Source organism: Melozone crissalis, unplaced genomic scaffold (assembly GCF_028551555.1).
Source record: "Melozone crissalis strain CALT ecotype California unplaced genomic scaffold, PUWL_Pcris_2 ptg000026l_1, whole genome shotgun sequence".
Lineage (NCBI taxonomy): Eukaryota > Metazoa > Chordata > Aves > Passeriformes > Passerellidae > Melozone > Melozone crissalis.
In genome coordinates, this window is record NW_026535804.1 from 719,187 (window position 1) to 743,735 (window position 24,549).

The following is a 24,549-nucleotide window of genomic DNA, read 5'->3' on the forward strand; positions in this document are numbered from 1 at the left end:
CAGTTTGAGTTGGGAAGGGGTGGGGGAAAGCAGGAGGGTTTCTGCCAGCCTGGGGTTTGCTTGCAGCAGGGAAGAATGGCTGAATTACATTTTACTGAGAGCAGACACATCTGGGCTTGGGCTGCTCACTGGTGAGAGGGACTGGGGAGCTGGGTGCTGCTGAGAGGGGAAATGGAACAATCTGGATTTCTTTGGGGTCTTAGGTTTCAAGTCTGGAGGAGTTCAGTGCAGGGAATGTGTGAACCTGTAGCAGCCTCCTCTCTGATCCTGGTAGCTGGGGAAGAAACCCAGTGGCAAAAGAAGCTGGTGTCTGTATTTTTACGGAAGATCAGAGCAAAGAGCTGGAAATTTATCTGGAAAATATTAAAATGTTTTGCCCATATAAAGAAGTGTGTTTATAAAGACTTGAAAGACAGCTTTCCATATTCATCAGCATTAATACCTCAGAGTTGTGTTTGTGAAACTGTTCCATTGTTTTGTAAGCAGTGACTCCTGGCTCTGAACAGGCTCTCTGGGCTGGCAGTGGAGTCCTTCACACCTGTGCAGTAAAAGTTAAATATATATGTCGGATCACAGGACATCCTTCTGGCTGCCCTGGATGGCTCCAGACCCTGACAGGGGTCTCAGAGACCTTGGCACAGAGTCACAAACACCTGTGCCTTTGATTTTAACCTATGGAAACAATTCCCAACTTTGTGTGAAGAGTTACAAGCCACAAGAGTTTGAGTAGAATGATAGTGAATTTGTCACAGGGTGAAAAAGTAGAATTTTTGGGATTTAGAATGGGAGTTCAAGAGGCAAGATGGAGGAATCTGGGTGTGTCCTGTCCTTCTTCTTGTCCTCCATCTTCTGCTGTGATGGTGACACTTCTGGATGGGTTTAGAGTGGAGGCAGCCTGTCTAACATTGGTGGTAGGTATTGGAAAATTATTGTAAATAAAGCACACGTAGTTCTTATTATGAAAAGCCAACACCACCCCAAGGGCAGGGACTGTGCCACAACCTGACCTGCTGGACAGATCTCAGCAGGTCAGAGAGAGAATGTAACAGATAAGAGAAAATAAACAACCCTGAAATGGGGCTGGGAAAAAAGGGACTTCTAATACCTGGGGAGCCATTTCAGCAACAAACCCAAGATATATGTACATGAAATGTGGTGCAGGTCTGCCAGAGCAGGCCAGTGACAATGTCTGTGTTCCCCCAGGTCAACATTGCCATCAGGTCCTCGTTGCAGAGCCTCAGGGAGAAGATCGATCAGCTGAGGGAGCAGCTGCTGCGGGCGGTGTCCACTCGGCAGATGTACCTGTGCCAGCAGCCTGCCCCGGGCTGGGGCACTGCACAGTGCAAAATGGGAAAATGTGCTGTGCAAAATGGGAAAATGTGCTGTGCAGAATGTGGCCTGCAAAATCTGTGCCAAGTGTGCTGGGCAAAATGTGCTGTGCAAAATGTGAAAATGTGGTGTGTAAAATGTGTACAAAGTGCTGCGCAAAGTGTGCTGGGCAAAGTGTTCTGGGCAAAATGTGGTGTGTAAAATAAGTGCAAAGTGTGCTGTGCAGGATGTGCTGTGCAGGATGTGCTGTCCCCCCCTGCCACATCTCTGGCTTTCCCCTGGTTCCCTCTGCAGGACACTTGGCACGGAACATTCTCTGTGCTGCTGTTGTCGCTGTCAGGGCAGGAAGGGCCGGGCACCCCTGGGCTGCTGGGACAGGGCCTGGCTCTGGTCACCCCTGTGTCCCCATCCTTGACAGGAGGGGCTGGGAGGAGCTTGAGGAGAGCTCTGAGGCTGTGTGAGTTTGGTCCTTAACCCAGAGCCCTCAGCACCCAGCTGGAGGGGGACAGGAGGCAGAACCTGGTGGACGAGCTGGTGACACGGCACAGGCAGCTGGAGGCATCCTACAGGAATGAAGGTCCTGAGCCAGACATGAGCAGGTATGGCCTTGTCCCCTCAAATCCCAGGGGATCTGAGCTCTGGGGGCACCTGGAGTGACAGCTGAGCTCATCTGCCCCTGCAGGTACCAAAGGGAGGCATTTGCTCAGAAATGAGCTGGTTTTGTCAGTGACAGAACATGCCTCTTGGTGCCATTCCCAGCTCGGGGTCCCTCTGCAATCCTGGCGGATCCTGGCCCAGCTTTGGGCTCCTGGAGGTGGCAGAGCCCCCCTGGAATGTGCCTGGGGCTGACACTCAGCTCTGCCCTGCATTAGAACAATCAGCACCTGGGGTTTGATGGGGCTGAGCGCTGACACTTGCCTGGCTGGTGCTGCTTTTCCACATCTAATCCAGGCCTGATGTGACAGCCCACGGTGCCCAGGCCCTGCTCTTGCCAGCAGCCCTTCCTTTCATTAACCTTCCTGCACCACTGATCACATGTTTGCTGGCCAAGCCTGGGGCTGGAGCTTTGCCCTGGAATTAAGCTGCTTTACTGTGCTCAGCACTCAGGGAGCTCCACATCCTGTGAAAGCTGCTCTGAAGCTGTTTCTGGGCTGCAGGGCTGGGCTTTAATGCTCCCGGGGCTGATCCCAAGTGACAACTGCTGCAGGACTCTCTCTGCCTGGGGACAGCATTCCTGCCCCTCCAGCCCTAATTAAGGAGCCCCTGGAATGCCCAGGGCAAGGTTGGACTGTTTGTGTGCCCCCCTCGAGCAGGGCCAGCTCCATTTCCTTTAGTGGGGATTTAATGACAATTTCAGTGGCTTCTGCCCCTGTTTCTCCTTGGGAGGGTCTGTGCAGGCTGTTGGAGCAGGGGCTGCAGTGGGGCAGAATCCCCAGGGTGTCACTGCATTCCCAAGGCAGGCTGGGGAGAGCAGCCAGCAATGGGGACTCTCTGGGTGCCACAGGTCAGACTTTTACAGTATTTAAACATCTGTGGAGACAGAGGGATGGGAATAGTCCCACTCCTGTCTGGCCCGGTCTCAGGCTGGAGAAGGCCATGTCAGTCACCAGAGAATCAATGAATTCCTGCCCTTCCTTGGTGTCTCTTGGAATTCCTAAAAACAGAGACAAATTCTGGTGCCTGTGGGACACAAAGCCCCTTCAGGAAGAGAAGAGTCTATATTAATTTTTCTCCTCAGTGAGTCTATATTAATTTTTCTCCTCAGTCACCGTTTTCCTGGTTGAAGCCCTTCCTGACAGATGGCAGGGATTCCAGCCTGGATCCAAACAGGAATTTTACCTACTGCCAAACAGGCTCCAATCCATGAGTGCCCACTTCAGGTGTCAGATACTTTGGGAATCTGGCTCTTGTTTGTGGGGGGCAAATAAGGAAATAAGAAAATGAGATCAACAGGAGTGGTCTGGGTGCCCCTGAAATCCCTTCCTGATGTCCTCTCAGTTGTGCTGGAGCCTCCTGGCTGCAGCTGCAGCATCCTGGGATGGGGATGGTTCAGGTGGGTGGGATGGAGGGAATTGTCCCCCAGGAGAGCCCCTGAGTGCCAGGATCAGACCTGGGCTGGGGCTTCCCAGGGTTCAGGGGGCTCTTTGGTCAGGGGTGCCCTGCAGCTCCAGCCCTTGGGGCAGTGGGAGCAGGGAACCACAGGGAGATGCTGTCCAGGGCCACATGGGGTTCCCTGGAGTGGGGAACTGCAGCTCCTGTGCTGCTGGACTGGAAATCCTCTGAAATCCTCTGCCAGCTGCAGGGACTGCTGGAGAATTCCCATCAGGAGAGGTTCCTGTGAGGAAATCTCCACCTGGATGGTGCCTGGAGGGGATTTGGAGCTGCCTGTGCTCGTGTGGCCTCTCATGGGTTTTTGGAGAGATAGAGTTTCTATTTCAGAAAATTTCTATTTCAGAAAATTCATTTTTATTAGAAAATTGTTATATAGAAAATTTATATAGATTTTTTTTACAAATTTCTATATTTGTATAGAAAATTGTTTTATTTATTAGCTTGGAGCTTCCTAAAAATACAGAGTGAGCTCTGTAAGTGAGAGAATGCCCCAGTCCTGCCACTCCCCTGTGGAGAGTGACCTGTGAAGCCAGGCTGGGGTGCCCTGGGTGCTTCAAAGAGCCCCTCTGCAGTTCAGGGAATGTTCAAGTGATCATCCACCCAGCTGTCAGATGACCCAGGTTTTGTTTCAGACTCAGTCTTGCAGAGCCCTAAGCCTCGATGTGTGGCCTGGTGTAAGTGCTGGTTGAGTAATCTAAGTTACTTGGGAGGTGTTCTCAGAATTATCAGTGAAACAAAGGACAAGCCCTCCCTTGTTAGGCAGTGCCAGAGCTCCCTGATTTTAAAGCCCATCACCTTTTCTGCTCGGGCACATTGCTGAGCCCTGTAATTAGTGAAATCTGCTCCCCTCATCAAAAGGCATCCCCACACTGCAGTGCTCTGTGAGGCTCCCCAGCTTTGCCTGATTAACTCGTGGAGGCAGTGGGTGGCTAATTGGATAAGCTTTAATCTTCACACCAGGCAGGGCAGGAGGAAGTGGGGCTGTGTGCAGGGGAAGGCAGTTACCAAACATGTCACAAAGATTATTGTGAGCAGCAAACCCCGGGCATGACCCAGCCCCAGGAGTGGGGCTGGCAGGGACAGAGGCACAGCCACAAATTGTCCCAGATTTGCTTGCCTTGGCTGTTTTTGGGCAGGCAGGAATAGCTGTGCTGGTTTTAGCAAGCAGAGAGTTTCTGTTCCCTTTGCTTTGGTTAAACAGCTCTGGCAGATGTTGTTACCTGGGGTTTGTGTCCCTCTAATTGAGGGGAATTGGGAGAGCTGCAGGGCTGGTTCCATCTCTAGCAGAGCAATGTTTCTGTCGTGGTCACAAACTGGTGCCACTGGTGGCACTGGGAGATAAAAGAGCCCATTTAATCTCCCAGAGCAGGGAGGAAAGGTGGGCAATGTGCAAAACTGCACTCCAGGTGTGTGTCAGTTTGTCTGGTCCAGCCTGATTGCCAGCCCTGAGAAATGCAGGGGAATTTCATGGAGGAGCACGGCTGGGGTGTAGAACAATCCCAGCTCCTCTCCCTGAACACCCAGCTGGCCATGGCACAGCAGGGCTGGCTCTGCTTTGGGGCTCACCCATTGGGGTGGGTAAGGGAGATGCTGAGATTTAGAAAAAGTGCTTTTGAGCCATTTTCATGAAAAAAGAGGTCTTCTATTTTTTCTATATATTTTCCATATTTTTCTATTTTTCATATTTTTCCATATTTTTTATTTTTCTTTCTTTATTTATTTTTCCCTATATTTGTTTTTTTCTGTATTTGTTTTTATATTTGTTTTTTCCTTTATTTGTTTCTTTTCCTATGTTTGGTTTTTTCCCCTATATTTGGGGTTTTTTCCCTATATTTGTTTTTTTCTTTATTTCCTATTTATTTTTTCCTATTTATTTTTTCCTATTTTTCCTTCTGCCTTCACCCGGAGCCGGAGCGCAGTGCCCGCGCTGCCGCGGCCGGGCAGAGGAGCTGCGGGCTCTGCTCGGGTGATTTTCCAGCAGCGCTGCTCCATCGCACGGCCAGGAGATGTCCCCAGCTGCCCGGGATTGCTGCGGGAGCCCCGGGAGCTCGGAGCCCTTCGGTGCCCCTCTGTCCCCCCAGTGCCCCCCTGCCCCGGGCTTGGCCACAGAGGGGTGCCCAGCACAGGGGGGCACTGGGCAGATCAGAGCAGCTCCATAAAAACTCAATTAAAACCACCAAAACAACTGCAACGTTCTCATTTAGGTCTGGGTGTAACTAAAATAATTAATTATTCTTAAAAATACTTATAAATAATATAAATATATATAAATATAAATAATATAAAAACGTATAAATAGTAGTTATTATAATTAATTATTAGTTCTTATAATAATTAGTTATTTTAGTTACACCAAAGTCTAATAATTGAGAACTTCGGAGATCCTAAAATCCCTCTCATTTCTTCTGTTTGTGGAAGTGCTTTGGGAAAGAGCAGGGAGAAGCTAAAATGGGGATGAAATACGGAGTTGAAAGAAAGGAAAGCAGAAAGGAAAGCAGAAAGCAAAGCTCCAACTTGTGAATTGCTCCAACTTCCTCCAGTTTGGGGGAAGCAGCCTCAGCATGCCTCCCCCCAAAGCCAAGCTGCAGTTCTGGGGTCAGGGACTCCCAGTCTGCTGTGGGGTTTGTCCTGTAGGAGACACCAGTGAAGGGCTGGAAGGCAGAAAGCAGAAATCTGGGACTGAGGAAATGTTTCAGTGGGGTTTCGTTTTACTGCCTGGATTTATGTGCCTTGGACATGGAAATCTTGTTTTCTGTGGTCACCAGGGAGGTGTCTGTAATGTGAACAATCTCAAGTCATAATTCTTTGAAAAGAAAACCCATTATTTAATTACTCTTTCATTTAGGAGTGTGTGCTCCTGGCTTCTCATTCGGGCTGGTGCCAGACTGGGAAATGCAGGGAGGGAGCTGTGTCCATCTCAGTTCCCAAAATCCAGGAATGTTCCTGCTTAACTTTGGTCAGCATGGCAGGGAATTCTCATCTGATTTGCATCTCTGTTAACAAGTGGATCCTATTGCTGTTTGAGGCTGTGGCAGTATTTTATGTGCTTTGATCAGGTAGCAAATCCAGGAATAATGTGTATTCCCAGGAATGCTATGTGCTCTACATGCAAACAGCATTTTATATGGATTTATTTATTTATTTATGTATTTATTTATACAATAAATACATACATATATTTATCTACATAAATACACACACACACACACACATATATATATATATATATATTTGTACAATCTGTGGATTTATTACACAATTATTTATCCCTGTAAGATGAATTCTGTCCTTCCTTACCACTTCCAGCCTGTAGGGTGGATTTGTTCTTGGGGATTGTTCTGGCTGATCTCTGCTGGGTTGCATAGAGGCTCAGCCCTGGGTGCTGCTGTGTGCCAGGGGTGGGAATCACTCACTGGGCTCTGGATGCTCTCTGCCAGGGGACAGACACCCAGCCAGGGTGGGAATCACTCACTGGGCTCTGGGTGCTCTCTGCCAGGGGACAGACACCCAGCCAGGGGTGGGAATCACTCACTGGGCTCTGGATGCTCTCTGCCAGGGGACAGACACCCAGCCAGGGTGGGAATCACTCACTGGGCTCTGGATGCTCTCTGCCAGGGGACAGACACCCAGCCAGGGGTGGGAATCACTCACTGGGCTCTTTTCAGGTCCAGCCTCATGGCAGGAGGGGCCAAACGAGGCGTCACCAACCCCTGGCTCTTGGAAGAATCGGAGGAGACCAGAGGACTTGGCTTTGAAGAGCTCAGGCAGCAGCAGAGAAGGATCATTGAAGGTACAAGAGCCTTTCTGGTTGTTTTGAGCATCTCTGGGACTCTGAGAGGAGCTTTTATTTGGACCTCAATACTCCAGCCTGGGCTGAAGTTTGATTCTTTACAGATGTCAAACACAGCAGCTCCAGGCAGCTGCTCTCTGTGTGTGCAGGGGCAGCATTGTGCTTGCAATGTTCTTACCTGGATGCAACCTCTTAAATTAAATTTCAGAGGTTCTGATTTGCCCATATTTATGGTTTTGTGTGCTGTGTGATCACATAACTGCCCTGGCTGGAGGGGCCTTGCTGGGTGCATTAAAGGTCTTGTTGAACTGGGACAAGGTAAGAATTAACTCCAAATTAATTAATCCAAAAACGGTCTTCAGATTTTGGCCCTCTGCACCCGTGAGGAGTCTCTGGCTTTGGAAGTGTTGGGAGAGCTCAGCCTGGGGAGGTCAGGTGGCTGATGAGGTCATTTCCAGGCAATTCCAATCCTGGAAGTGATGCAATGAAATCATTCTCCCGGAAAAGCCTGCTTCACTCTGCCTGGGAACAACAGCTCAGGAGGGTTTCTGATGGGCCAGGAGGGGCTCAGCTGCGTTTTTAATTACCTTATAGCTAATTAAACTGGGGCTAAAGGAGGCTGCAGGAGTGGAGGTGTCCTGGGCAGCCCATTTGAGCATCACTGCTGTGCCCTGGGCACTGACCCTCTGCAGCTCCTCAGTGCCACCCTGGCAGCTCTGGGGAGGGAGAGCTGCACATTTGGGCTGAGGGGCTCCCTGCAGGGCCCAGGGGATGTGCTTCTTGCCCCATGTGTCACTGCCCTCATCCCCTCAGCTCTCCCCACCCTCCGTGTCCACTCGCAGATTTCAAAATCTCTTGGAATTCTTTGGTGTTTGCATCACCTGTTTTCTTTTATTCATGTTAAAAGTTGCTTGGAAAATTTAAAAAGGCTAATCTGGAGCTTGCTGTGCGTGCCAGAAAATCCCCTGCATTTATGATTGAGTAACAGCTAAACAGCTAAATGTTAAATTCTTGGATTTTTTTCTTTTTTTGGATCCTCAGCAAAATGTCCCAGCCAGAGCACAGAAATTATTTACCCATCATTCACGTTATTTCAAGAGCACTGTTGCCATAAGGATTAATTTTCATGTTGTGTTCATGTGTTTTTCTTAATACATTTTAGCCCTTTAAGCACAGAGTGGGTTTTTTTCCTTCACTTCTACCTATTTTATGTAGCCTGGCATTTCAGCAGTAATTTAATATATTTTCCTTGTGCAGAACAAGACGCTGGACTCGATGCTCTTTCTTCAATCATATCCAGGCAGAAACAAATGGGGCAGGAAATTGGGAATGAGCTGGACGAGCAGAACGGTAAGGACCAGGTCTTGCCTCACTTTTGTGTAAACCTGGGGTTTGTTTTTTCCTCTCCTCACACAACTGCTCCTCCTGCCCACAGAGCAAGCAGCTGGCACTGAAGGTGTGTGTTCAGGCGTTGCAGACTGTGCCCACTCACACCTGGTTTTGCTGTGCCCCTCTCCTCCCCTGTGGGCTGTGCCCAGTGCAGAACACTTGTGGTGCTTCCCCCAGCCTTACTTTGGAACAAGGACGTTGTTGATTGCTGCTCCAGAGCACAGAATGGATGTTGTGCTCCATCTTCTGCCTTTTTCCATTTTATGGCAGTTTTTATGTGTTGCAGGGCTTCACTTAAGCATTCTCATTCTGTATTTCCTGATTAGCTAATGGAGAAGTCTTGAGGCAGTGATTAAAGGAGCAGCCTTGCACTGTTTGCTGCAAGAGATTGGGTTGGGGAGGGTTTGTGGCAGTGAGTGTGGCTCAAATTCAGTGTCATATTGAACCAGGAGAGCACCTAGCTCCTTTCAGAGGAGCCAGTGCCCAGTGGAGTTGCTCTCCTGCAATAATAAGTAAATAAAAGTGCTTTGTTACTCACCTCACTGTGGCGTGAGCAGATCCTGCTGAGCTCTGCATCCCTTCCACCTGGAACAGCCCAGAGAGAGCCCTGGGCTTCATCCCTGGGCAGGGCAGTGTCCTTTTCCTTGCTGAGAGCCTGAAACCCTGATTCCTGCTTCTTCTGGGGTGGTGTTTGCCCTCTGCAGTCTCTGGAGTTTGGAACCTCTCTGCTCAGAGTGAGGGGTTCCAGAGTCACATCCCTGCCATCAGTGCTGATGGCAGCTCTGCTCTGTGCACAGGAGGATGGATTTCTCCCGTTTGCCACAGCTAAACCCAGGAGGGATGTGAAATGCCTAGAATAGGAGGGGAAATTCCTGCAATATGTCTTTGTTTATTAATCTTAGGGCTGCTAAGGAAGGGTTTGTGCAGCTGGGACAGACCATGCTCAGTGCTCTTGGCATGTTTGGATCCTCTGCCTCATGTGAGGAAAGACATTTTCAATTAGGGGTCTCATCTCATAGGTTCCTTTATTAATTGTTGTTTTAAAAGTCATATTAATTGTTTTTTTTTTTTTCTCTAAATATACAATAGGAATTTCCTCTAAATAGGAGACAGGTGGGAAGCATGAGCATGTTTATGGATTCTCTGTAAAATTTTGGTTTCTCCTTAGGAAAAGACACAATCTGTGTCCCATTTCCCTGCTGGGGGTTGGGGATGGTTCCCCAAATTCTTACGTTTTTGGGACCATGTGTTTTGTGCCATTGTATTTTTGCCAGACTTCTAGCAACAAGACCTAGAAATATCTGTGAATGGGATATATTTAACCCTCCTTTTTACAAATACTGCAGATAGTGCTGCTGTTGTTTGTCTTGGAGACAGTTAGAAACCTTGAGCAAATTCCTGTGTTTCCTTGGAGCTCCACCTTGAGCTGAGGCAGCAGAGGGGAGCCTTGTGGGTGCTCTGAGCAGGAGAGGTGAGGATGGTGAGGATGGTGTGTGCTGCTCCTGGGGGTGCTCAGAGCCTGTGTCCCACAGCCAGGAGCAGCAGAGCTGCCAGCCCTGCAGGAAGGGTCAGCAGGAGACGCTGCAGCCGCCCAGGTGATTTGGGAGCAGCCTCCAGGTGTGGGGCAGATAACTCAGCACTTCCTCCATCCCTGCCGTGCCAGGGGAGCTCCCCTGTTTCCCCTGACTCAATGCAATCCCTTTCTGGGGTTTTTGGCAGGTATGAGGGATAGGGTCAGACATTTCATTGCCACTGGCACCCTGCAGCAGCTGAAGGCCTTAGCAATATTTTCCAGGGGCTGTTTCCCTGTGCACACCTCACTTCATGCCCTGTGTTAACCACGAGCAGACTTTGCTCAGGCTCTGTGCCAAGCCCTGTCGCTGCTGCTGGCCCAGGCTGATGAGGATAACTGCCCTGCAATTTCCCCTGCCCTGGAATCCCTTTCCTTCCTGGTGCTGAGTGATAATGGCATCGTCTGCCTTGTGGGGAGGCACGGGAAGTTCATCAAGTGCTGCTTCAACATTTCTCTTTCCTGCACTCAGACTTTCCATCAGAGCCCCTTTCTGTGGGAAACTTCACTTCCCCTTGCCTGGCTGCTGGGGATGTTCCCACCTTCTGCAGCTTCTCCTGCTGTTAAAATAAAGCCTACCTTCGTCCAGGAGCAGCTGATAACGTGCATTAATTAATGAATTAGCCTTTGGGGAACTGGGTACCAATTTTCCAGGCTCCACAACTAGATTTTTAATTTCAGATTCAGTAGCATATTAATGCTGAACTGGTGCTGGGAGAAAGAATTGACCATGTTGACTGCAGTAGTGGCTGTCCTCAGCCTATATATTCTTTTTTTCCATGGTTATCCCTATCACACTGGGCAAGGAAAAATGTAAGGATCATGTGTGTCTGTGCAGCTAAGTAGCTCTTGGGGCAGGATATATACAAGATATTTATTCAGCCTGAATTCAATGCATAGGGCTGTGGAAAGTACTGAACCTTGATCACTCCTAATAGTGACTGACTCCTCTGCCATTGTGTGAGGACAGATGAGTGACCTCTCATCCCAGTGATCACACACACACTGCCATCCAACTGGAAAGAAACTCTTTTGTTGACCTGAAATGAAATATATCAATATATTTATGAATTATATTTATATAATATGTATATATTTATTTAATCTTTATATATTATTATATTTCTATTATTTCTATTATTTAATAAATATTTATTTATCTATTTATATGAATTCTATTTATAGAATATTTATATATTTAATCTTTATATATTATATATTAATATTATTTATTATGTTTGTATATATATTTATATATTTAATATGAATTCTATTTACAAAATATGTATATTTATATATTTATATGTATTTATATATGAATATACAAATGAAACACTCATTTCCTCAGGTCTGCTTTTCCCAGCTCCCTGGAGGTGTTGGCACCCCCAGCTCCCAGGGGTGCTCAGAGGCATTTGGGCATTGTCCCCTGGTGCCAGCTGGGGTAGCTGTGCCCCTGCAGATGCACCAGCACCGAGGGATTCATTATGCAAAGTTTACTCCTCACGTGTGGATTGCTTTGTGTTTGTTAAATGACTGCAAAGTGATTAAACCCCTTTGGGAGGGGGGTGCCTGGTGGTGCTGAGGGGCAGGAGCTGGAGCTGTGTCCCTGGGCATCCCTGGGCTCTGGAGACCGCTGTGCCCATGGAGGGTCCTGTCCTTGCGCCCAGGTGACAGCAGGTGACACCAGCCTGCCTGAGCCCACATCTCTGCAAGAACCTCTGGAGGCAGCAGGGGCTGCTCAGGTGGGATCCCTGCATCACAGAATGTTCTGGAAGAGCCCCTTTCCCCCAGGGTACAGCTGGGGTGGATGTTGGTGGCACAGAATGTTCTAGAAGAGCCCGTTCCCCCGGGGTGGATGTTGCTGTGCTGAGCCCCATCCTTGGCTTTCCCATCCTCATTTTAGTGGGGTCTCAGTGGTTCTGTGCTCAGGTTTTCACTGCAGCTCTGCCCTGCAGGTTTTCTGGCTCTGCTCAAAGCTGATTTTGGGCCTGTGCAAACCTCCTGAGCCGGGCATTTTGCACTGATGAGCAAAAGAGAAGCTGGGTACCAGGAGACATTGTTTTTTTCCAGCCTCAGGAGTCTGCTAGCAGTGGGGATTAGCAAAAGAATTTTCCCATCATTAGCTCCAAATTTGGCCCCAGAAAACTTTCTGTAATCCTTTCATCTGTTCCATAAAAAAAATAAAAAAGAAAGAAAATAGTGTAAATGGCCTCTGGCCCTGGTGATGAGGCAATCTAATCTAGTGCAATAATTGTGGAAGAATGCTTTCAGAAATTGTGAATGCTGTTTGTTTTACCCTTATAGAGATGTTGTTTTCTCATTGTGACATGCTTGCATGAGAATGGAGTACTCTGGGATGGATGGTAAATATTGGGAGCTTGCAAAACTCGCCCTGTTTGGCATTTTTCCCTGCCAGGGTCATTCCTTTGCTCTGCTGAGGAGGGGTTCCTTTGCTTCCGGCTCCTCTGAACTCCACAGCAGAGCATAAATAAATTCATGTCTAGATAAACTGCAAAATCAGACCCTTCATGTCCTTCTCCTGGTCAGGACAGTGCTGTGCCAGTCAGGATGTCCCTACCCAGAAAGGATCATTTTAAGTAAACCATCTCTCATAATAATCCTTTAATTATATGGTTATGTAACGTTTTCAATTTCTTGTCAAAATCAAGTTTCTGAAACCGACCAGAAATTGTGGCACGATGTTTTTGTTTACAATGGCTGTGCAAAGCAAAGGTTGCAGTGTCACCTCTGGTCACAGTGGGTGGCACAAGATCCTGCAGAGGGACCCAGCTCAGCCTGGGGCAGGGTTTGGTTACCCTGATGGAAGTGTGAGCCTGGAGCCTGTTCTGGCTGCTCTGAACACACCTGGACAATTGTCCTGGCACCATCAGTAAAGGATGGAAACGTCCCTGGTGCTGCCAGTCCTGGCACCATCAGTAAGGGATGAAAACATTCCTGGAGCTGCCAGGGCTTACTGGAGGCAGCAGCAGAGTGAGATTCCCCTCCAGGGCAGTGATCAGTGCTGCAGCAGCCCAGACAGGACATGGACAGTGAAGAGCTCCTCCTAAAGGTTATTTACATGGCTATGGCAAAATCCTAAAGTCATTTCACGTTTCTGTTTATTAGGAACTTTTTGCTGTAATACAAACTAATCAGCACTGTGTATGGGTGTGCTGGAGTGCTGAGCCTCAGAGCAGGGGCTGGGGATGCATTGCATCATTGTTAGGATTAGTTTGTAAATCAGAAATGAGTAAAGATTGAAGTTTCAGAGGTGTTCATCATCTTGTCTAAACAATATCTGTTTCCATCCTTTGGAGGTGGCTCCATCCTGCCTCTGTGACCCCTTGGAGGTGGCTTCATCCTGCCTCTGTGACCCCTTGGAGGTGCTCAGCATTCCCAGGAAAGGCTGAGCACCAGCAGGTTCAGCTTTGCTGGAAGACTCCATGGAGGACCATGTGTTTCTAATATTCATATTTAAAATAACGATCCCTAGCCCCAGTGACCTCTGACCGTGCAGATAGATTTTAATTTTGCTTCCTGAGCTTATTGTATGGAATAGAAACAACTGCAGTGTTACTGGGACACAGCTCTGTCTTTATTGCACATTGTTTAAGTGGATTTAACCCCTCCTAGGGGGAAACTTAACTTTGCTTTTTGTCTAGAGTGGTCTGAATAGTGCAGTGCTTAGGCTGAGGAGCTGGGAGCTGCCAAACATGAGCTTACATGGCACTTCTTGGGTGTATTTTTAGTCCTACAGCCCTTGCACTCTGTTTTCTGCAGGTCTTGCCTCATTTCTTGCATGGGACTCAGTCTCTTCTGGGGCTGAGCTGTGCATTTGTGGTGACAAGAACTGTCTGTAAGGTCCCTGCCTGGCTGTTCCAGGTGCGGAGAAACGTTTAGGGAGTGGGGCCAGGCTTGTGAGAGGGTTTGTGGCAGCAGCAGCAGATGAATGTGGCCTGAGAGCACAGAACTATCTGTGCTGCTGCCCAGGAGCTGAGGGTTTAACCCATCCTGGGCTCTGCAGCAGTGCCTGGCTGGGCACCCCAGGCTGGGTGCAGGGAATCAGGGAATGCCTGGGCTGGGAAGGAGCTCTGGGATCACCTGGGCCACCCCCAGCTGGGACTGGGGATGTGGAATCATTTCCTTGTGAAGAACCTTTAAAATCCCAGAGTCCAGCTATAAACCTGGCACTGCCAGCTCAACCACAAACCATGGCCCTGAAATATATTGGAAAGGTAGATAAGGTTTGGTTTGCTTGTGGTTTTGAAAAAGAGAGCTTCAAACTCTCTTTGAGTGAACATCCAAACTAAACCTTCACTACAGAATAAACCTCCAGTTTTCCATGTGAGTTGCAGTAGTGGTGTTTCATCTCCCAGGGAAGCTGTCAGAGTCAGAGCACACTCAGCCCTGCTGTCAGGAAGGCCATGCTGGGCAGGTCTGTGGGGCAGCTTTAACTCCAGAGCAGAGCTGGAGCTGCGTGCAGTCCATCAGGAAAGCAGCCTCGTGCTGGGTGATGAGGATAAAACAAATTATATGGTGTCTGTCAAGGAAGTCACCCTGCCTGTGCTGCCTGCTGGGTGATGGAAACCAAGGTTACACTGAATTTGCATTGCTTTGAGAAAGGTAGCTACACAAAAAAAGTATTTACAGTGTTTCCTAACCTTTAAAGTATGAGACTTTGCTGCTTCAGTATTTCCACTGTTTATTTATCTGTGAAATTTCCTGGTATTCTTAAAAAGAATGTGGAAAAAGCAGGGAAGCCACTGCAGAATGGATGTGTCTGCAAGCCTGGGTGTGCAGCCAGATGGGAACCTGCACAGGGAGCTCTGGAGCTCAGGCCCAGGGCAATTTCAGCAGTGTTGGATGATTGGAGCAGCAGGAGGAGGTGTGAGGTGTGCTGGCCATGGCTTCACAGAGGGCTGCTGACAGCACGGGGAGGAACAGGGAGCAATCATCCCTGTGCAGTCTGTCAGGCTCTGCTGAGCTGGGTTTGCATCCTTGTGCAGCCTCTCAGGCTTTGCTAGGCTGGGTTTGCCATGCAGTCCCATCCTTTTTGGTTTTCTCTCCTCAGTGCAGTTTCTGCTCTTGTGCCTGTCACCTGTATGGCTTGTCCTTAGTCCCCAGCTGGAGCAGGAGTTGTTTTGTCTCCCTGCTCTGTGCACGGAGCTCACATCCCCTGATATGAAGCCAGACCCACACACTAAAGCCGCACAGAACCTGAAAACAGAAAAGCCAAACCTGAAGGCGTCACTTTAGGTGACTGGAAATAGAGAATGGGGAGCAGCCAGGGGCTCAGCAGGGCTTGTGTGCAGGGGACATGCAGAGGATGCTGCTGCTGTCCCAGGGCTGTTTTTTGCTGCTGCTGCTGTCCCAGGGCTATTTTTGCTTCTTCCAGGGCTGTTTGCAGAGGATGCTTCTCCCAGGGCTGTTTATTTGCTGCTCTCAGGGGTATTTACAGAGGTCATTGCTCCCAGGGGTGTTTTTTCTGCTCCCAGGGGTGTTTTTTGCTGCTGTTCCCCATGGGGTGTTTATTTGCTGCTGCTCCCAGGGGTGTTTATTTCCTGCCCCCAGGGCTGTTTTTGCTGCTCTCAGGGGTATTTACAGAGTATATTGCTCCCAGGGGTGTTTATTTGCTGCTCCCAGAGGTGTTTTCCCTTCTCCCAGGAGTATTTGAAGCCCTGGGGCTGCACCTGGCGGGGATGAAAGCCCCACTGCTGCCCCAGGCTGCTCACACACAATGAGCCTGGCTGGCCCCTTGGCACGGGCAGCCTTTTTCCTTCAATAGTTCAGGCTGTAAAATAACTGTTCAACATTTGTCTTCTCAATTATGTGGATTTTTCCACAGTTAGTCAATCCCTACCTCACCCAGCCCGTGTTGGGGAGGGGGAAGCTGTCTCCCTCAATCTGTCTGATCAGGGACCAGAGCTGCTGGGGAAATGAGCTTCCAGCTTTTCTAAACCTTTCAGGATTTTTTGATAAGAATTATGATCTCAAACATCTTCTTGTCTTTTGTTTCCTAATGGAGAGCTCTCGGTAGAAGCCTCAACTTTTAGCACATGAGAGTTTCCCATCTGCTTCTTCAGGCATTTGATTTAAACTGTTTAAAAAGAAAACAAAACCCAACTGTAATTGTAGATATTTCAAAACACTGATGATTTTTTTCCATGTTCATTTTGCTTTTCCTCCGTTCGAGAAAATCTCAAGCTTGGCCTGTGGAAGCGGATTTATTTTCCCAGCCTGCTTTCTCAGGATGTCTGTCGTGTCAGAAGGAGCAGGGAGGGACAAGCCTGGTCTGTTCTCCTTTAGAGCCCCTTTTTGGTCAATCCCCACCTGTCTGGGAGCAGCTATATTCCATGTCCTATCCAGCTATATTCCCTATCCCATCCAACTATATTCCATATCCTACCCAGCTATATTCCATATCCTACCCAGCTATATTCCACGTTCTACCCAGCTATATTCCATATCCTACCCAGCTATATTCCATATCCTACCCAGCTATATTCCATATCCTACCCAGCTATATTCCATATCCTACCCAGCTATATTCCACATCCTACCCAGCTATATTCCATATCCTACCCAGCTATATTCCATATCCTACCCAGCTATATTCCATATCCTACCCAGCTATATTCCCTATCCCATCCAGCTATATTCCATATCCTATCCAGCTATATTCCATATCCTATCCAGCTATATTCCCTATCCTATCCAGCTATATTCCATATCCTATCCAGATATATTCCATATCCTACCCAGCTATATTCCATGTCCTATCCAGCTATATTCCATGTCCTACCCAGCTATATTCCATGTCCTACCCAGCTATATTCCATCCAGCTATATTCTATTTCTTGACTTTCCAGTCCTGCTTGTGGCAAAGAAGGGCAGGGGATGGATTGCCCTGTGCTGAGCAGCCTTTGCTAGAGGAGCTGGGAAAATGTTTGTTGTGTGAGTTTCTGTGTAATTGCATTTATTTTATACCCTTGTAGATACACCAAGGTGTTGTACTGACTCATTCTTCTCTGGTTTTTGGCTGAGTTAGGAGGGTTTGGCTGAGTCAGGGAGGGTTTGCAGGTCTGAGCCAGCATCCCAAATGGTTTCTGTGTGCCTGAGCTGGTGGTCAGTGAGCAGGACGGGGCTGCTTCAGCATTTTCTCACTGTGACATTTCCCTGTCTCTGGGTAATGTTTTATTCCCCAGTCCTTAAGCACCACTTAGGCTAAAAATAATGGTTTATTTTTAAATATTTGCTATTTATGGCAGTGAAGTGCAGCTTGATTGTTTCTACTTCAGTGTGTACATTAAGGACTCTGACTCCAGTGCTTCCTCTGTGCCTTCCCCTTCTCTGAGGGGATTTTAGGGTTTATGGAGGAGGTTTTGGGGTGTCCCTGGCTGTGGGACATGCACAGGAGGAGCTGCTTTGCCAGGCACTGCTGGAGAGGAGGTGATCCCAGCCTTTGGAGGGGGAGCAGATGCTCCTGTGTCATGGTGATTCCACTCAGGGCTTTTAATGGATTTCCCAGGAACCCTGCAGGGCTGGAGGCTGCACAGTTACAGCTCAGGAGAGGAGCAGGAAACCACGTTCCTGGGCACATTGTGCTGCTGAGGTATGGCTGGAATCTGAGCAGTGCTTTGAACTGGGCTCACTCAGCCTGAGCTGCTCTGGGCTCTCCAGCACATCCTCCTGCTTTTCCCATCACCTCCAGGAGCTCATCCCCCCTCCCATGCCTCCTCTGCCATCTCCTCTGCCACCTCTCCTGTTCTCCTGAGCACCATCTATTGCTTCTCTGGCTTTGTGTGCAGTCCCTGGAGATGCTGCCTGGGTAGGGCTGTTTCAGCTGGGGCTGCTGCCCCAGTTTGTCCCTCCCAGGAGCTGGGCTGGGCTGAGGCAGCAGAACCCATCCATGGTGCAGCACTGGGGGAGATTTGCCATGTCATTTTAAGTGTAAGGAAATTTGAAGGGTCAGGTTGTGCCCATGGTGTTGGTGGGAGCTGTTTTTCGCAGAGGGGTTTTGGCCTGTGCTGGGTCAGATTTTTCTGTTTAATGCCAGGGTAGGCTGATGGAGGCAGAGGGGAAAGCTGGGGGCAGGTGCTTCCTCAGAGCTATGTTTGAGTCAGAAACAAAAATAATGTGACATAAAGGTGACATTCTGCTGAAATGGTGAAGCTGGTATCTTAGAGCATCCCAACATCATTTAAAAACTGATAAAATCATTATGCTGTAATTACTACAGCTATAAATTGCTATAAATTAAAGTAACTTCCCTGCAAGCTTGGGTGTAACCTTTTAATTGGAATTTGCTGATGTATTGAATGTGTTTCATCCCTGTGCATCCCAAACCAGGCTGGTGTGGGTATGACCCTGTTTGTGCCATTATTGTGAGAAACTCTGCCCTGCTGCCTGAGCCAGGCTTTTCTGTGAGCCCAGGAGCTCTGGCAGGCAGGGAGGGGGTGTACTGCTTGTTCCCACTGAACTGCTCTTTCCAGACATCAATAACTGGAATAATCCCGCAGCACAACAGTAGTACAGCCCTTGGATGTGGGAGCAGACAAAATTCCACTTTCCTTTCTCCCAGCAGTTTTACAAGGAACGCTTCAGCATGAGGGGAATAAATCACACAAGGTACATGAGGTCCCATGCCATGAGGTGTCTGGCACCAGAGTGCAGGGGCACAATCAAATCTGGATTTGGCTCCTGGATCACTGTGCTGAAACAGCTCCAAGGCTGTTTGATCTCAGAATTTTGTTGGAAATTCTCTTACAGGACCAAGTTTGCTGAAAAATGCTGGTTTGGAGCCAGTCTTTAGTGTGAAACATGTGTGGCTGACAGGCTTTTTCCAGGCTCAGGGTAGGGATTCAAGTGATACCTTTGTGATACAAAGTGATGGGCTGGGCTCTGGGACACCGAGGCCACAGGTGCCAGTCTGGGGCAGGACACCCTGGGGTTCCCAGTTTGGGGCAGGACAGAATGCCCAGGAACCTTCTCCTGCTCTCAGGTCCTGCTGCTCACTCGGCATCATCACACTCCTGCTGAGGAGGACCCTAATTAGCAGATCCCAATCAGTGTTTGCTGCAAGGTGTTTGTTCTCCTGCAGGACCTGGGGGCTCCTGCTCTGTCAGATCTCCTCAGGACACCCTGTTGGAGTCAGGGCAGAGGGAAATGGGGTGGGATTTTGGGGTTTCTGTGGCCTGGGCTGCCCCTCCGGCTCATTAGCATCCCCCACACTGTGACATGGTGACAGCTGAGCAGTTTATCCCCTGAAGTTAGCAGGAAGATTAAGGAAAACTCTCATTTCACAGTTGCCAGGAGCCTTTACGAGGGATGTGTTTCAAACAAGCCTCCCAGTAGTGTTTAAAGAAATTGGAAGGGGAAAACCAGTTTTAACAGAGATTAAATGGAGCAGCTGGGCATTAAAGGCAGCAGATGTTGTCTGCCTAAAATCATCCAGAAGTACAGACACTGCCAAGCACAAACACAGCCAAACCCCATCCTTCAGCTTGGGATAAAAACATCTTGTAAACGGGCTGGCACTGCTGGCCTCAGAGAGAGCTTTGGGTTTTGGAAGGGGGAAGCTCTGCAGAAGTTCTCGCTAACAGGAATTGTGTGAAAATCAGCCACAGCCACAGCTCCGTCCTGCCCCAGTGTCCTGGGCTGCTCCACTGGAGCTCCCTCACATCCTCTGGTGTTTGTGCATCAAAGCAATGGTGATAAACACTGAATTCTCCAAATTTAGCTGTGCTCAGGAGATCCTGGGTAAAATGTGTCATTGCTGGCAGCAGCTCTTCCTGCCCAGAGCTGAGAGGGAGGAGCTGCTGCCACAGCCAGAGCTGTCCCCAGGGCTGCAGGGCCACTGGCTCTGTGCTCCCTCCTGCTGAGGATGCTCCTCCTCTGTGACGGTGCTCACAGGGGTCTGAGGGTGAGGGAAGAGAGAGGATCTGACTCCATGTTTCAGAAGGCTTGATTTATTATTTTATGATATGTATTACATTAAAACTATACTAAAAGAATAGAAGAAAGGATTTCATCAGAAGGCTGGCTAAGAATAGAAAAAGAAAGAATGGTAACAAAGGTTTGTGGCTTGGGCTCTCTGTCCAAGCCAGCTGACTGTGATTGGCCATTAATTACAAACAACCACATGAGACCAATCCCAGATGCACCCGTTGCATCCCACAACAGCAGATAACCATTGTTTACATTTTGTTCCTGAGCCCTCTCACCTTCTCAGGAGGAAAAATCCTAAGGAAAGGATTTTCCATAAAAGATGTCTGTGACATTCCTCTTGCTGCCCCAAAGCAGAAATGGTTTTACCACCAGCTGAGCGTGGGAGTTGAGCTGGTGGTGGCTGCTGTGTGGTGCTCAGAGGGTTTGGTCCATGGTTTGGTGCTGCTGTTCCCATGCACTCTGCTCCTCTGGCCTGTCCTAGGGGTTGGAAGACTCCCTTCTTCTGGGAAAAAAGGGGAGGAGTGGAGGGACAAGAAATTCAGCAATTTAATCTGTTTCAGTGTTCCTGAATGTCCTTCCCCACATCCTAAACATGAAAAATATCAGTGAGCTTCCCTTTGGCCCTGGGGGGAGAAAAAGGAGTCTCCAGCTGGAATTCATGAAGGTCTGCTGCAGGAAGGAGCTTGGGGTGATCCCATAAGTGCTGCGCTGGAGTGAACAGCCGGCTCATGCACACTCAAACTGTCCTCAGGCACCACCTCCCCAGCATTGCTTCATCCCTTCCACGTGGGAGCGGAGCTCAGGAGAAAAAAACCCACAAAACATTAAAAAAGGAGAGTTAGAAACCCAAAGGTACATCGTGTCCTTTGTAAAGAGAGGGCACTACTTTTCTTGCTTTAACTCTGCCTGAAATCGTGGATGTGTTTTATTTTCAAGGTGCTTTTTAAGCATGGGGTCAGCAGCAAGGCTGGAGGATCCTGCAGCCCTGGGCCTGGCAGTGATGCTGGTTCACAGGAATGTGTTTTTCCCCTCTTAGGCTTCTTCAGACAATTGCCCAACTGTTGGAAGACAAGGTAGTGTGCTGAGGGGAGGAGGAGGAGGAGGAGGAAGTGCTGCTGCCCAGCCCTGGTGCTGCACACCCGGGGAGCCTCAGCAGCTCCAGCACACCAGCTCAGGGAGTATTGGAGTTGATACCAATATAGAGAGGCTATTACATCACACACACAACAAGGGAGGAAGAGTCTGGTCCTGTCCTAGGAGAGGTCAGCAGCTCCAGCAGGTCCAGCACCCCCAGCTCCTCAGGGAGGGTCTCTGTCCTGTCCTGGGGCTGCTGAGCCCTGGCCAGGCTGGAAGTGGTGCCTCAAGTTTGAGCTTTCATTTTTCAGCCTCTCTGCTGCCTTAGCGTGTGACTCTGAGCTCCACAGAAAGTGTCAGCAAGGTCTCCTCACAGCTCAGGCACACAGAACAATCCTTTTCCAGCCCCAGAACCAAGGACACCACTGCAGCTTCAGCCCCAAAAACTGCAAACAACAGGGAATGGAGGGGAGCAACCTGGGAGGGTGGGAGTGCATCCCCTGGAGCTGGGATTGGACACTGAACCCCAGTGTGGACATGGACCAGAACTCATAAAAGGGTGAAAACTCCTGACTCTGAGTCCATCCTGGGTCCATCTTGGGTGCAGCCCTGGCTGGGCTCTTGCACTGCCCAAGGTGGATCCTTTGAAGGTTTTTTAAATAAAGCTCCACTTTATTCCTGTAACTCTGTCCAGCCCCTGCTCCAGGAGCCTCTCAGGCTGCAGCAGAGCTGAACTCCTCTCTCAGGGCTCTGCTGTGCTCAGGAAGGGAGGCTGCCCTGGGCCAGTGCATTCCTGCAGCTACTCCCCACGGGCCTGCTGGGATGATGGATATCTCAGCATCTTTGTTCTTTGTTTTCCCTCTAACACTGGCAGGGCTTAAATCAGGCAGAGAGGGCCTGACAGGTCTCCAGTTACGCAAACAAGTGCTGCAGAGACAGGAGTGTGTCGGGTGCTGCTCCTCCAGGGTCTCTCTGGGAGTCAGGGCTGGGACAGGGCTGGGAGCCCTGGATGGAGGCTCTGCAGAGATGGGGATGTGGCTGCAGGGCTGGGATGCTGTCCAGGAACAGCCTCATCAGGAGCCTGTCACTGTGTGCCTTTGGGATGGATCCTGACACATATACTGTGTGTTGTCAGACACTCCACTAAAAGAAAATAGAAGCTGTTGGCTTCCCTTTGTGCTTCTGCTGCTGCTTTCTCTTAAAATAATAATTCTTAGGGTGATATTAATTTGTTCCAGCTTCCATAGAGCAATCCCCTGTCTCCCCAAACCTCAACAGGAATAAATACGACTGTGTAGGTGCAGCTTCAGCAGAGGAGCAGATCTCAGGTTGCACATTAATGCACATTAATGTCAGTTCTCAGCAGCAGCTTGTGAGTGCAGAGGAATCCAAGCTGTGATATCCAAGGTGCTCTCTCCTGTATGTGGGAATCCATAAAATCAGAGGGTTTTGGGAAAGCTGCAAAAGGCCTCAGAGACAGCAGAACTGTGGTTAGAGCTAAGCAGGAGCCATGGGATTGGTCAGCAGAAAAATTATTTAAAAAGTAGAAAAGTAAGGACAAATAGAACAATGGTCTGTGTATTAATACTTGTCTAGAATAACTCCCTAAGCTGCAGAAAAGTTTATCTAGCAAGATATTAGGGAGTTCTGAGCTTAATAATGGAGCTCTGTGCATTGTACTACAAGCAGGTGTTATATTTGAAATAAGCATTGTTTAACCAAAGGTACCTGTGCTTATAGTGCTTGGATAGAACTACTGTCAATGTGCTTTTGCTTTGTGTGATTGGTCAAAAAACTTATAAAGTGAGTTGTAACATTAAGTTCTGTGTCTGCTGCCTGGGGTGTGAGCTGCTGGCATCTTCCCATTGTCATAACCATGGAATGAGACTGATGCTGGGAAATAAACCAGCTCAAGGTACGTTCCCAGCAGTCCTGTCCCATATGTGATTTGTGCACAGACCCCAGACAGAGACACTGCACACCCAGGAGCAGCTCTGCTGTGCTGTACTGGTTCCATTCCTGGCTTGTCCAGGGACTCCTGGGTGATTTTGGGCAGGGTTTTCACCTTGCCCTTTGTTTCTGAGCCCCCAAAAGGTGTTACCCCAGGGATGGTGCTGGTGAGCCTGAGCTGCTCTCTGAAAGCTGATTTACTGACAGAGAGCATGGATGTGCCATGAGGTTCCTCTTGCCAGATCCTTCCTTCAGTGTGGTTCAGGTCATGGTGTGATGAGGGTGGAGGGATGAAATGCTGTGAGGATCAAGCTTTGAGTTTGCTCTTGATCCACAGAGCTGCAGCAATGGCCTGAGCTCATCGCAAACCTGACCAGATCTTTGCTGGTTTGATGAGGAGGGAAAATGAGGTGGAGCAGGTGGCAGACAAAGCACTGCGCCTGGACACAGCTTTGGGGAAAATGCTCTCTGAACCTTCTGCTGCTTGTTTCAGAAGAATGAACTAGAGGAGAAGGAGGTCCAGAGGAGAAGTGGGGCTGTGGATGTCAGTGGGAAAGCACAGAGAGGGCTCTGATGTCTGGGCTGTGCCGTCTGGCCAGCTGGGGATGGATTGCAGATAATGGTTTGCTTTCTGTTCGTGTTTTGGCAGTGAAATATTGGGGAGGGAAAAAAACTAGTGAAGCTGAAGAAGGATATTGGTTCAAGAAAAAATGGGAATGAATTGACCATAAATAGTACAGATGAGAAAATTACTTTTCTTTTTTCTTTTTTTAACTGAGAGATGAAAAATTCCGAAGGAGCTTCCAGAAAAAATGGGCAAAAAATGATCAGTTTTTGAAGTGGAGTTCAGATTAGTAAAAAGTTTGTGACTCGATAGGGAGGGAACTGGCCTGAATCTGCAGATCTTTCTGGGGTTTCTATCTGTGAATATGTGCTGCTATTTCAGAGTAATAAACCCAGCTAAACCATGCTTGGAACTGATTGTTTAATGTATAATACACCAACAATGAAAAACCAGCTGTATTTTGAATCTAGAGAGTGGCAAACTCAAGTACCAATTATTTTCATTCTATGGAAAGATCTTATTGTCAAATCATCAGAAAATCTCGGTGTATTCTGAGCAAGGCACTGGGTTGTGTAGGGCACGAAGATGCATCAGGGAAGGAACCTGCAGTGCAGGAGAAGGAAGAAATCTGCCCAGGCTAGGCAGCAGCACTGGGGGAGTCAGGGAGATTACCATTAATAATTTCTAACCTTTGTGGGCATACATTATGCTGCTAATTTTTTCCTGCTGCTGAATTCCTGTCAATGTTGAAAGTATAAACAATCCCCTGAATAAAATTGTGTTTGGTTTGCCTTGTCCCACGGATTAACAAATCTGATTACT

At 48.6% G+C, this 24,549-nt stretch overlaps 1 protein-coding gene across 2 annotated transcripts in view; it reads left to right on the top strand.

Annotated features, from left to right (window-relative positions):
* STX8 (syntaxin 8) overlaps positions 1 to 24,549 on the top strand; it is a 75,151-nt gene that overhangs the window by 3,507 nt on the left and 47,095 nt on the right. For both annotated transcript variants that reach the window (XM_054278726.1, XM_054278725.1), the window contains exons 3-6: positions 1,204 to 1,298; positions 1,818 to 1,928; positions 7,107 to 7,231; positions 8,489 to 8,581. In XM_054278726.1, the coding sequence (XP_054134701.1) occupies positions 1,204 to 1,298; positions 1,818 to 1,928; positions 7,107 to 7,231; positions 8,489 to 8,581 (424 nt within the window). The remainder of the gene's footprint in view (positions 1 to 1,203; positions 1,299 to 1,817; positions 1,929 to 7,106; positions 7,232 to 8,488; positions 8,582 to 24,549) is intronic.